Genomic DNA, 12,688 nt, shown 5'->3' with positions numbered 1-12,688 from the left:
CCACTGGCTGAGCCAGGCTGGTGGTCCAGCTCTGAGCACAGTGGACAAACGCCTGCTGTGGGTCAGAATCTCAGAGAGCACAGATCCACCCCAGCTAAGACAGTGCTGGGGGTCTGGACAGAGGTGCGGATTTCTTCTGAACAAGTGTTATCTAAGGATGGGGCATGAAGAGTGGTGGGAATCTAGCACAATCAAGGGAGGCCAAGGGCACGCGAGGCATGGGGAATGCCTGTGCAGGGCCCGTAGGCTCCAGGGGGCAGGGGCACTCAGGAGACTTACAGGTTAGTGGTCCAGCAAGGGTTCCAGAAAGGAGCAGTGCAAGAAGGGCCCACCGGGCTGATGACGGAAGAGCTGAAGCTGAGCCACCAAGAAGACTTCCATCACGTTAAACTTCAGTCGTGTTCCTAACAGGATTCCGAGATGATACACATGAGAAAAACTCCTGGAAAGCGACGGCATACCATCTCCCCTGGACGGTCACGTGCTCTGAAGCATGGAGACTGGGAGGTTGGATTCCGGGGGGAAGTGAGGGAAGACCCATCAGATATGGCAGCATAGTTGGAATGGACAAAGAGAGAAGATAGAGCCTCCAATATCATGCTCAAAGATTCTTGATGGAACTGCCAGTGATCTAAAAATGCATGACCTCTCAGTCATTAAGGAGGACAAGAAAGAGTGAGTAACTGATTAGCTGGCCCGGAAAGCAAGGACAGGAGGTAACAAGGAGCCATACAAAGAGAAAACATGGCGGAAGGAAGATGTCTTGATTCAGATGTAAGACATAAGGTTATACATTAGATATGTGTGAGCTATATGAGAGACGATATAAGGTATGAAGTCACGTGGTTGACCCTTGAACAACATGGGGTTGAACCACGTGGATTCACATATATGTGGATTTTTTTCCTAATAAAGTACAGAACAGTAGTATAAATGGATTTTTTCTTCCTTACCATTTTCTTAACTACATTGTCTTTTCTCTAACTTATGTGACTGTAAGAGTACTATCTATGGTACATATAACATACAAAATTTGTGCTAGTCAGCTGTTTATGTTGTTGGTAAGTCTTCTGGTCGACAGTAGGCTGTTAGTAGCTAAGTTCTCGGGGAGTCAAGAGTCATACGGACCCCTAGCCCCCATGTTGTTCAAGGGTCATTTGTATATTTAAAAAAGGAAGACTCCCAGATTCAGCTTAAAAAAGAAATGAAAATAAAATAAAAAAAAGCACATTCTCCCTCCTAATCTAGTTACATCCCACTTTTAAGAGACACATTTAAAACAAAATCGCATCAAATGAAAAGTACAGGGATGGGCATCCATGGAGCAAATGCAGATTAAAAGAAAGTGGGGTGGCAGTGTTAATTCTGTCCACCTACATAAATATTGGGGTAAATCAAGAAGTACCCCTTACAAAGTGATACAAAGAAGAACACACAATGGAGACAGGAACATCAGAGCACTTTAAGCATCCGATAAAGTCACTGACCTATACAGAACAAAAATGTTTGGACTATTAGAAACACGGTGTCAGATTTGAATGTTCGCCAGTCTAAACCTTATCAGATTAATTAGAAGAGCTATCAGTCAGGAAATCGAGGTGTTGAATTACGTGACTTACAAGATTGGATATATATTTATGTACATGTATTTTAATATCACATTTGTATATATACATCCTTGAAGTTCCAAACAGAATTCTAACTCTTTGGAAATGTGCACGCCACATTTAAAACACTTAGTCACATCACATACCGGCTCGCAAAGTAAACCTCGATAAATTCCACCAAGTAAAAAATGTCCAGGACACATCCTGTGGCGACGATGCAATTAAACTGGAATTTTCTAATAAAAAAATTATAAGAACAGCAAGGCTACATCTTGGCGATTTGACCATAAGACATGAACGAGGACAACAGCAGTCCCTTGCAGAACCGAGTCTAAGCTGGAAATCAAAACTACAATTACAGACCAATTTACAAAACAACAATTGAACATCATGCTTCAAAATTCATGGGGTTGTGGCCACAGAGACATTCAGAGGAGAATTTCTAGCTTTAAATGATGATGATGATGACGGCAGTACTGGTAATCACAAGCAGCCAATAAACTGTGTTAAGGGGTGGACATCCAGTATTTTAATTCATTCTCACAAAGTTCCCTGGGGTGGCTACTACAATCGTCTGCATTTTATGAATAATGAGACAGAGTCACGGAAAGGTCAAGCGGACGTTCAAGGTCAGACGCTGAGTAAATAATTGCACTGGCATTTGAACCCAGTGGACTGAGTCGAGCTGGACTCTAAAGCCAGACCAGGTAACTACTGCAGGGATGCTGTCCTCTCTGAAATAGAAAGAAAGGATTTGAGGAAACCAAACATTAAGCTCTGGAAGGTAGAAAAAGAAAATATGAGAAACAGAGGGGGGGCAAAAGGAGTAAAACTCAAGCGGAACTAAATGAGACGGAGAGCAAACCGGAAAGAGTAGATGTTTGCAGAGAGGAGGGCGACCCACAGCCCGCGCACAGAGTTCCAGAAAACTTTGCAAATTAACGGGCAACTCCACGCTAATAAACTTGAAAATCATGTGTTCAAAACGGACAAAGGAAAAGATTTTTTAAAAATTGAGGAGTCCAATAACCAAGGAGAGTTTCAAAGAACCACCTTAAAAGTGGTGCCGGGACCAGAAGGTTTTACAGAAAAACGATTTCAAGCTTCTACTAGACGTATTTTAAAATATCCAACTTTTTCAGAGGGTAGGAAGGGATGTTGGTTTCCCAGATCTTTTAGAATGCCGGCACGACATGGGGTGACGACGGGTTGTTTCTGTTTGTGGACACAGATACAAAAATCCCAAACAAAATACGGGCAAAGCGAGTCCAGGGGTTTAGTAAAAGAATTGCATGTTGTGAGCCAGTGGGACTTGAAAAAAACACCCAAACACAGGTAGCCCGGTCCTACAAAAGCCAGCCACAGGTTCCTTCCCACTGACAAACCAGAAAAGGAAAGATACATGTGCAGGCCAAGGAGCTGAGACAGCATTTAATAAACAACACCCATTCTCGGTGAAAATGCTGCCCGAGTTACAATTAGTAGAATATTTCCTTAACATAATAAAAAATACTTTTATCTTGATATAGCAGTCAGTATCCTACTTACCATAAAATGCTGCAGGAATTTCCATCACTGTCTAGAAAAAAACGTGGAATGCCTCTATGTGCCATTGTTTACTAATGTTCTGGAAACTTCAGTGATATTAAAAAATAAAATGAAATAAGTAGCATACGCATTTTTAAACAAAGCAAACTTTTAAAAAAGACTTTATTTATTTATTTGAGAGAGAGAGAGAGAGACAGCACAAGTGGGGAGAGGGAGAAGCAGACTCCCTGAGGAGTAGGGAGCCCGATATGGGGCTAGATCCCAGGACCCTGAGATCATGACCTGAGCTGAAGGCAGACGCTTAACTGACTGAGCCGCCCAGGTGCCCCTAAATGAAGCAAATTTTTAACATTCAGTTGGAATCAGTTGGAAACTCAAGAGAAGCTATTGAAGAACTAGGGTATGAGGAAATTGAGATCTACGAGGTTGCCAATTAGAGATAAAAAGGCAAAACCCTTGACTTACTTACGTATAAACAATACCCAACTAGAAAATATATTTTACATGGTTCCACTCAAAATAGAAAGACAAGCCCTGGGGAATAAAGGTAATTAGAGATATTTAGAACCTACATGACAAATATAAAATTTGCTTTAAAAGAAAAGTTTTAAAAATTTAAGAAATGTTCTCAGATGGGGAGACTTTCTCCCTAAGTTCATCTGTAAATCCCAGGCAATCTTAAAAATTTCAACCAGATATTTAAGAGCCTGAGAAAATCACTGTAAAGTTAACAGAACTACTTGTTGGCAAAAATTAACCATAAATTTCCGTTTTGTTCCTCAAAACAGGAAGCTTTACTTTTCTGGTTAAAGGTGTAAAATATGATGTAAAAAAAAATCAGGCAAAGGAATTATGAAGCATGAAGGAAAAGCTTTCTGTAAAGACCATCCCCTAGCACTTTACACACCCTCCAAAAAAATTACCAACCGGTTTGTGTTCATTAATATGAGTCCATTTTTGTAAACAGAACTAGTCTCTAGAACCATTGCACAGTTTCTTAGCGTTGCGATATATGGCGGCCCTTTTCCATGCCCACAGATGGGGGTTTATTGTATCCCTACTATTGGCTGCACAATGCTCCGCGGTGTGACGGACCGTAGAAAATTTAACACCATCTCTCACTGATGCACATTTAGATTGTTTCCACTCTTTTGCTTTTTTTTTTTTTTGAGTGAATTTTTTTTTTTTTTTTTGGTCCATTGTCTGTGTCAGGCATTCAGCTCAGTACCTCCTGGGAGTACTTCCCTCGGTTTTCTCGGGGGCTAGCATGGTCGTCTCCACTCTGTGGGCCGTCAGCTACGCCGTGAAGGGGCTGCACGCCTCGCTTGGGGCTGCACAGGACCTCTGTGCTCCTGCCTGTCCCTCTACCCAGTGACAAACCCCGTTGTGTGTGGCTTTGCGTGATGGCACTTCCTGCGCGTGTCCCGCGTGCAAAGCCCTGTTCCAGGCACTGGGACTTCATGAGGAGTAACCTTAGCCCATCCCTTCCGAACGGTGACGGGTTGATGTGCCTTTCTTGAATGTATCCGGATACTTCTTGACATGAACTGTATCTCCAGCCTTTACCACATCGGGGGGGATACATATTAAGGGGGAAGTCCTGTCCCGCTCTGTCCTTTGTCTCAGAGGCCTGGGTGTTGGGGAGGGCATCCTGATGACCCCACTCGTGCCTGCACGTTGGTGGCTGAGATGACCTTCCAGAGTGCTGGAAGGTGAGGGGCGCCTCTCAGGGTCTTACACACCTTCTAGGCTCTTTCAGAGAAGCAGTTTCCAAAATGTGTTTCTGGTGGCTCGGACTTGTCATCTACTCTGAGGTGCAGCCCACTGGGGCTCCTTGTCACTGTGATGTCAGCCGCTACCTGGAGTCCTTTGTTCTGTGGTCATAGGTGGGGTGTTTTCCCTGGCGCATTAGTCAGGGTTCTCCAGAGCCACAGAACCAACGGGTGGGTGGGTGGATGGATGGATGGATGAGAGAGAGAGAGAAATATAAAGAAAGAGATGTATTCTGAAGGGTTGGCTCACACAGTTATGGAGAAGTCCCACGATCTGCCACCTACAAGCTAGAGGCCCAGAGGAACCGGGGGGTGCACTCTACATCAAGCCCACAGCCTCTGAGAACCAGGGCAGCCAACGGTGTAAGCCCCGGTCCGAGGCCAAAGGCTCAAGAACCGGAAGTGCTGACACCCGCACCCCAGGGCGGGAGAAGATGGCATCTGTCCCAGCTTCTGCTGAGCACATTCTCCCTTCCTCTGCCTGTTGTTCTGTGCAGGCCCTCAAGGATGATGGATTGGATGGTGCCCACCCTTTACTCAGTCTACCTTCAAATGCTCATCTCTTCTGGAAACACTCTCACAGACGCACCTGGAAATAATGTTTGACCAGCGATCCCTACTTGGGCTGACACATAAAATTAACCATCACACACTTCGCCTTAGCCTGGAGTGGGAAAGCTTAGTTGAAAGGGGCCTTTGAGACGCTCACCCACCATTCATTCATTCCTTGCACATGATGCCCCTACTCGGCCAAGCCCTAGCAGAGCTCTGGGGACACAAAATTAGGAGACATCGTCTCTCCACTCCAGGAGGTACCAGAGGAGGGAGAGAACGAGGTCAACACGACCGCTCACGTACCAGCTGGGAAACAGCCCAGAGATGCTGTGCCTTTGTCCGGTCCTGTGCCCGCGTACAGACACGCACACAACACGGGTCCTCCACAGTCCCAGCCACAGGTCCTCCATTCCTCCTACCTCCAAGTCCCTCTTCAGTTCAAGATAGAAAACACCCCCTGGGCCGACGTGACCCAACTTGAAAAATTGCCTTTGATATAAGACACTGTCGGGGAATTCAGAAATTTGAAACACATTTTATCAGCTAGTTTTCCTTTTCTGCATATGGTTATTTACCCTCTCAAAGTTCTCCAGTGAATTAAGTGTATTTTATCCAGATGGAAATACTGTGGCCTTTCCTCCAGTGAGTTAGCTCTGCCCAGCACAGCCACGGACGCGTCATGCTTTTTCGGCAAGTGCTGAATGAAACAAATGGGAAGGGAGGCAGGGAGGAGGGAGGGCGAGCTTACTGACCCTGCTCCCCGGCACAGTCCACAAGTTGTTCAAACTCCTTTAAAAGAGGAACTAGCCACTTCTTTGCACTGGTTTTATCGTGTTGGACTTTGCATTTTCTATATGGATGACAGTGCGGCCAAGGTGGGTCTAGAGGCCCACGGAGGACCGTGACGGGGCGTCAGTCCTCCTCTCTCTTTGGGATGCAGTGGCCTCGTGTGTGTGAGGGGACACCCCCCCCCCCAGCCCAGCACTCTGTGGAAGGGGTAGAGGATAAGCTAGTCGTTGGGAGGAAAACGCCTCCAGGGAGTGGGAGAGCCGTTTCCTGGGCTAAAGCAAATCCTTTCGGTTTTTCTGCCGGGAAGTGAAAGCAGCTGGTGCTATTGGGGTAGCCATGCTGGAAACTTCTCTGTGCGTCCCTGGGAAGCCTCTGGAAGAGACCCCTGAGGTCATCTTGCAGGGGACTTACTAGGGGCAAAGGAAAACCTACGAGAGCTTGGCAAACACTCGTGGAGCCTGGGGCAACATCCTGGCCCTGGCCAGGCCTTGAAGACCTTTGGAAGGCTGCTGCACCCAGGGAGAGGCACGGGCTTGCCCCCAAGCTCTGCTGACATTTGCTCCCATTACGAGCCATGGCTGGTTCCAATGTCCTGAACACAATTACCAAAGCTAAGCAGAACCATGTGACCACAGCACTGTGTTTCCAATTATTCTCTCTCCCTTCTCTCTCTGTCTCTCCCTCTATGCCAGGCCTAGAGGGAAAGCAGTCTCCCACCGAAGTCCAATTCTGGCCACTCCTCTACAACGCTTTTGCAATTATTCCCTTCCGTTGTTACATTTTCCATAAAAACAAGGCACATTTTGAAACCCATCTTTGCTCGGGACCACAGGGGTAACCCCTTGCCAGCACATCACCAGCCTCCCATCCCATGGCCCCTGCCACCCCACATGGGAGCCAAGGCTGCAGAAATCCTCGGTTCCCTCTGGAAAAGCTTATTTTAAAAACCTGACAGTACTCATTAGGCTCTCCTGCAAATGGTCCACTGGGATTAGCACAGCGTCCAGAGAGGAATTTGACCTGTCTGCTCTCCTAAATCCCACGTGTAGCCAATTTTTCCACCACTGAGAGAAGCGCACAGCCTTGCACCTGGTCCCGATGTACCCAAATGTTTGTGTCCTGGAAAATGCCCATCTAGGGAGCTTGTCTTTGCTGGGACAGCTATGGTGGGCTGGGAGAGAATGTGAACGGGAAGGGGGATTGGGCTTGCATTCTAAGAATCCATGCAGATGGCGACAGAGCTTGGTGGAAAAGAATGCAGAGGCTTTTGTACGAGAGGCCGGCACTGGAAGGCAGAGTTTCAGCTTTGACTGCAGGTGACTGGCTCCTGTCCTAGGCTTGGTGTGGGATAAAAGTTTTAAAAAGCCTCTTGGTCCCTGGATGTTACTGTTTTCCATTCGTGTGCCAGTAGCATCAGAGAGAAGAACAACTATTCTTTTTTTTTTTTAATGATTTTTTATTATATTATGCTAGTCACCATACAGTACATCCCCGGTTTCTGATGTAAAGTTCGATGACTCATTAGTTGCGTATAACACCCAGTGCACCATGCAATACGTGCCCTCCTTACTACCCATCACCGGTCTGTCCCATTCCCCCACCTCCCTCCCCTCTGAGGCCCTCAGTTTGTTTCTCATAGTCCATAGTCCATAGTCTCTCATGTTGCATTCCCCCTTTCTTTATCCCTTTCTTCCCCTACCGATCACCCTATTTCTTATGGAAGAACGACTATTCTAAGAGGACTTTTTTTTAGGCACAAAGAGAAGTCTATTAGCTTGCATATGTGAATACATAGTGTGGCATCAGGTATGGCTGGTTCTAGGTGCTCAGATTACATCATTTAAATTCATCCTTCTTACTCCTTCTGTCCTCCTTGCTTTCTCTTTTCCTGCTCCCCACCTGTCCCCCAATCTCTGTGAGTTCTGTACTTTCGTGTTAGTTTTACTCTCAGCAGCTCTCCCTACGCAGTGGCCCTCAGCAAGTTCACATTTGTATCCTCCTGGTTTAGTACCAGGGCATGTCCAGAAGGATCTGAACACAAAACTTTGATTATCTTTCAATTTTTCAAATGGATGATGGACCAGGGCTGGCTATGAGAAACACACGCATGCGTGTACACACACACACACACACACACATACACACACACACACACATACACACACACACCCTTCCTTCTCCATGAGGCCCAGGTGAGCTGTGGGGAGTCTGAATGAAGTTGAACAAAATGCTAAGAAATTTGGATATAAATATATAAATACTCATAGTGAGCTTTGCATTGAGAGTTACTAGTTCTGGGAAGTTGAGTTGACAGAATCGAAACAATGCCTGTTTGGGGGATGATGGCAGGGAGGAGAGCGTTTACCATTTGGATTTGAAAGGTGGCATCTGGTGTAAAGGTGAGGAATGAGAAGGGAAAAAGAGAACACTAAAAAGCTTGAATTCTATGTATTTTTCAGCCAACAGATCCGAGCATTGCATGTCTGGTTTTAACAAATCCTCTCAAAACGAAGCAGCCTCTTGGCGAGCAGACGGTGCCCTCCGGACCCGGGTTCATGACTTTGGGGCACGTAAAACACAGAAGTGATAAAATGAGAGTTTCAGTGGTTTCAGGGGAAGGAAGCAGACGTGGGTTGTGGCTTGAAGGGGAGGTGAGCATGAGGAGAGAAAGTGCAGGGTGTAAAACCCTCGTTCAAGAAGATACGAAGGCATAATGCTGCATTGTCAACGCGGTGTTGAGGATAGCAGCACTGTGTGTGCCCCTAAACACTGTGAAGATGATAGATCTCACGTTAAGTATTCTCACTGTAATAAAAGACAAAGGGAAAAAAAGAAGAGATGAGGGGCATAAGAGAGAGGCAGATAACAAGAGGAGGATGTGGAATTGACACATAGTTGTTTTTTTCTAGAGAGAGAGCATGTGCACGTGAGCAGGTTGGGGAAGGGAGGGGTGGAGGGAGAGAGAGAATCTTAAGCAGGCTCCACGCCCAGCACTGAGCCCAACGTGGAGATCGATCTCAGGACCTTGAGACCATGACCTGAGCCAAAATCAAGAACTGGCTGAGCTACCCAGGCACCCCTCGACACATAGTTTTTAAAAACCAGAAGCAATCTGAGCATGCTTCCACCCTGTTGCTGGAGACCCGGTGGGGAGGAGAGATGAGGTAATCCGCCCGTGAGAGGGATGTCATCAGTGTCAGCATGAAGCCGGGGGAAAGAGCAGGCTCCAGAGTCTCACTGCCTGGTTTAAGTCCTGCTGTCACCAAGCCCCAGCTGTGTGATCTCGAGCAAGTGACTTAACCTCTCTGTGCTTTGGTGATCCTTTTTGTAAACTGAGGATATTGATGGAGCCTACCGTAGATTTTTGTGAGGCTGAAATAGTAAAAGCAATTAGAACAGTGCCTGGCATATCAAGCTCTGAATAAATATTAGCTATTATTATTCTGTTGTTGCTATGCGTCAACACTCGGGAGGAGTGGGAGCCAGAGGACAGATGGAGGGGGGGGGCGGGCGTTCCACCACCAAGGGCGTGGAGAGTATGTGTGGATGGCAAATGCATGTGCTAATTCGATGGTAGAAACCCGGGAGGATTGCTCTCTGAGAGCTTCTGCATTTCATGAAGCAGGAGGAGACGTTCTCTCTCTATGCTGGGGAGGGAGGGAAATTTAGTTTCTAAGAAGGGAAAGTTTTGAAATAGTCATTGAGAATGTACAATCAGGCTAAGTATGGAAATGCCCTGCAATTGTTGGCCAGAGCCGGGGGTCCCGTGGGCCGGCCACGGGTGTCCCATGGCAGCGGTCCGCTCGGGGGTGGGGGTGTCCCCTGCAGGGCTCAGCACCCTGCAGCCAGGCATGGGGCTCAGCAAAGGGCTGGCTCCGTCCGTGGTGGACGGTTCTCCCTTGCTTAAGATGGACGCACATGGAGTACAGGACTTTGAGATCCTGGGGAGAGGGCGGCTTGACGACATGGACCGATGTCGGGTTAATTTGTACTAACGCATCAAGAGCCATGCCTGACATATAGCAAGCTTTCCAATATTTTTTCGTTCATTCTTTTTAATTCACTGCTATTGGTTGCTATAGATGGTTGGTGAATAAACTAATAATATTAAAGGGCTGATACAGTAAACAATCAATGTGTGCCATGTGGGTGTTGAAAACAGTCTTAAGAAGAAATTCTCTTTGCAGGGGCTCTGAAAGGGCTTCTAGTGAGGGAAATGTTGGAAGGTCTCTGCGTTTCCTTACTGCACCCTGACTGTGCACACACAGTGGCCCCACGGTTTGCTCTTCTAGCAACAGCTCTGCTTTGGGGCTTGGGCCCAGGTCAGGAGCCCTGCATGGACCCCTTTGCCACCTGCCTCACGGAAACTGAAGCCAAGGGAGGGGCCTCGTGGTGGCACCGAGCTGGGCGGGCTGGGCTCAGAGAGACGGAGTTGACCCGTGTGGAAAGCCGGCCCTCCCTCTGTCGGGCTGTGAGATGGAGATCCGTGGGGATGGCCAATGGAGCAGGGGGCCCGGGCCAGGGTGTGACCCTGGGCCCAGGGAAGGGTGCACGGGTTTGCCAAGTGCCTGCTGTGTATAGGCTTTTCCCATGTGTTACCGTCTCTTACACTCAATCGACTCTGGCCGGTCGGCACCGGGCAACAGTCCTAACCCGGTCATAGGCTCTGCATCTGGAAAGGAGGACGAGGCAACAGCGGTGCTCAGACAGGCTCCTGGATTCTGGGGTGTCTCTGGAGAAGCTATAGGACTCACCAGGGGTGGTGCAAGGGGACAGGCAGGTACCTCCTCGCCCCCTTCCCCCTGAACCCGCTCCATAGACCGGAGCCCCTGCAAACTTGTTGGGAGCACAGATGTCACAAAGCTTGGACCTCTGTCATCTCTAAAGACCTCCCGTGACTCTGATTGCTGCTTTTCTGCCATGGCACTTCGTGGCTTTGGGTCTGTGTTTCCCATCTCCGTGCCTCAGTTTCCCTGTCTGCAGAGTGAGGGTTTGGAAAAGAGAAGCTCTGGTTTCTCGGAGTGGAGGGGGTGGTAAACACTTGGGTTCCCCGAGCCCCATGTGGCAGCCCACGTGGGCGGGCCAGTGCCACCAAAGGACGATCTCCCCAGCTGCCCTGCCTGCGGGCTCCCATGGCCCTGCTCCAGGCCTCCTGTCCCGCTCCACTCGTCAGGAGCGAGTCACACTGCCTCTTTCTGCTTCCTCTTTCCTCCAGGGACGCACGAAGTGGTGGCCAAGCCCAGTCCGGTCACCACCCGCCACAGATCAGGAGCCACAGATCAGGAGAAGAAGAAGGGTGGCTTCACCTCCTCTCTGAGGATGGACCCACACAGCCGTTCTGGAAAGAGCAGGAAATCGACCAAACTCCGGTCCATCTCCCGGTCCCTGATGCTCTGTAATGCTAGGACCAGTGATGACGGCTCAAGCCCCGATGAGAAATACCCCGATCCCTTTGAGATTTCCCTGGGCCAGGGCAAGGAGGGGATTTTCCACTCGTCTATGCAGTTGGCAGACACGTCGGAGGCTGGGCCCAGCAGCATTCCTGATCTAGCGCTGGCCTCTGAGGCGGCTCAAGTCCAAGCAGCTGGGAGTGATCGAGGCAAGAGCTGCAGGAGGCTATTCTTCATGAAGGTATGCCCAGGACTTGCGGGGTTGGAAGAGTCTGTGGTTGGTTTTGGGTGCTCTGAATGACAGTCTTTGAACCCTTTTACTCTGAGGTCGGGAAGGCACAGAGTTCTCATTCTGAGCAAGAGCAAGGAAGAAGTTGAGGCAGGGCTCACTGGAATGACGATAATGAGCATGGTAGTGAATCAGGCTCAGTTAACCTTCTCACTTGAGAGATTCAGTGAGATGCCGTGTGCATGGGAGGTAAACTGAGCCTGGGTCCCTGCTGAAAAATGAGAAGTATACTGGCCAGTTCTCATCTCAGGCAGGCCCTCTCTGGCATACGCTTGCAGCTCAGGTCACTGACCTACAAGGCCTGGGCGAGGAGCAGACCTTATGTCACTCAGGGCAAGGACGAGAGGATCAGCGCGTTTGCTCCCTGAGTGCCGATCGTGAGTGTTTTCCAGGTGCCCCTGCCAATTTCCACACGGGTGTGACTGCTGGAGCTGACAAGAGGTGAGGGGGTGAGGGAAGCTAAGTAGTGATTGGAAACCTGCTGAAATTCAGAATGCCTTCTCTTCCATTAGGGCATATTTCAAGTGGTGTTATCACGACGAGATGGAAATTGCAAGGCACCAGGGGATAGAGCCTAATCGAAGTATTTTACTCTTGAATTATTCTCTGTTGAGTGCTGTGCCTTCAGCCTTCTATCCAACGTGGGATTTCTCAAGGGTCCAAGCAGCCTAGAATCTTGGAACTCATGCAACTTACCCCGCCAGGGGCCAGCCGGGAAGGGTTTCTCCCACACCCTAC

At 48.4% G+C, this 12,688-nt stretch overlaps 1 protein-coding gene across 2 annotated transcripts in view; it reads left to right on the top strand.

Annotated features, from left to right (window-relative positions):
- Positions 1-12,056, top strand: part of LOC121105533 (pro-interleukin-16-like) — a 31,323-nt gene extending 19,267 nt beyond the window's left edge. Inside the window, exon 2 of one of the 2 annotated variants that reach the window (XR_005838102.1) lies at positions 412-898. Coding sequence is in view for 1 of the 2 variants with exons in the window: in XM_040642883.1 (XP_040498817.1) it covers positions 11,487-11,962 (476 nt within the window). In the remaining variant the exon portion in view is untranslated. Of the gene's footprint in view, positions 1-411; positions 899-11,486 lie in introns of those variants that run through there. The other variant, XM_040642883.1, reaches the window with a different exon arrangement.
- The last annotated feature ends 632 nt before the right edge of the window (positions 12,057-12,688 follow it).

This window comes from Ursus maritimus, unplaced genomic scaffold (assembly GCF_017311325.1).
Source record: "Ursus maritimus isolate PB19 unplaced genomic scaffold, ASM1731132v1 scaffold_27, whole genome shotgun sequence".
Lineage (NCBI taxonomy): Eukaryota > Metazoa > Chordata > Mammalia > Carnivora > Ursidae > Ursus > Ursus maritimus.
The sequence above is the reverse complement of the archived record's forward strand: the minus strand, read 5'-3'. Positions and strand labels throughout refer to the sequence as shown.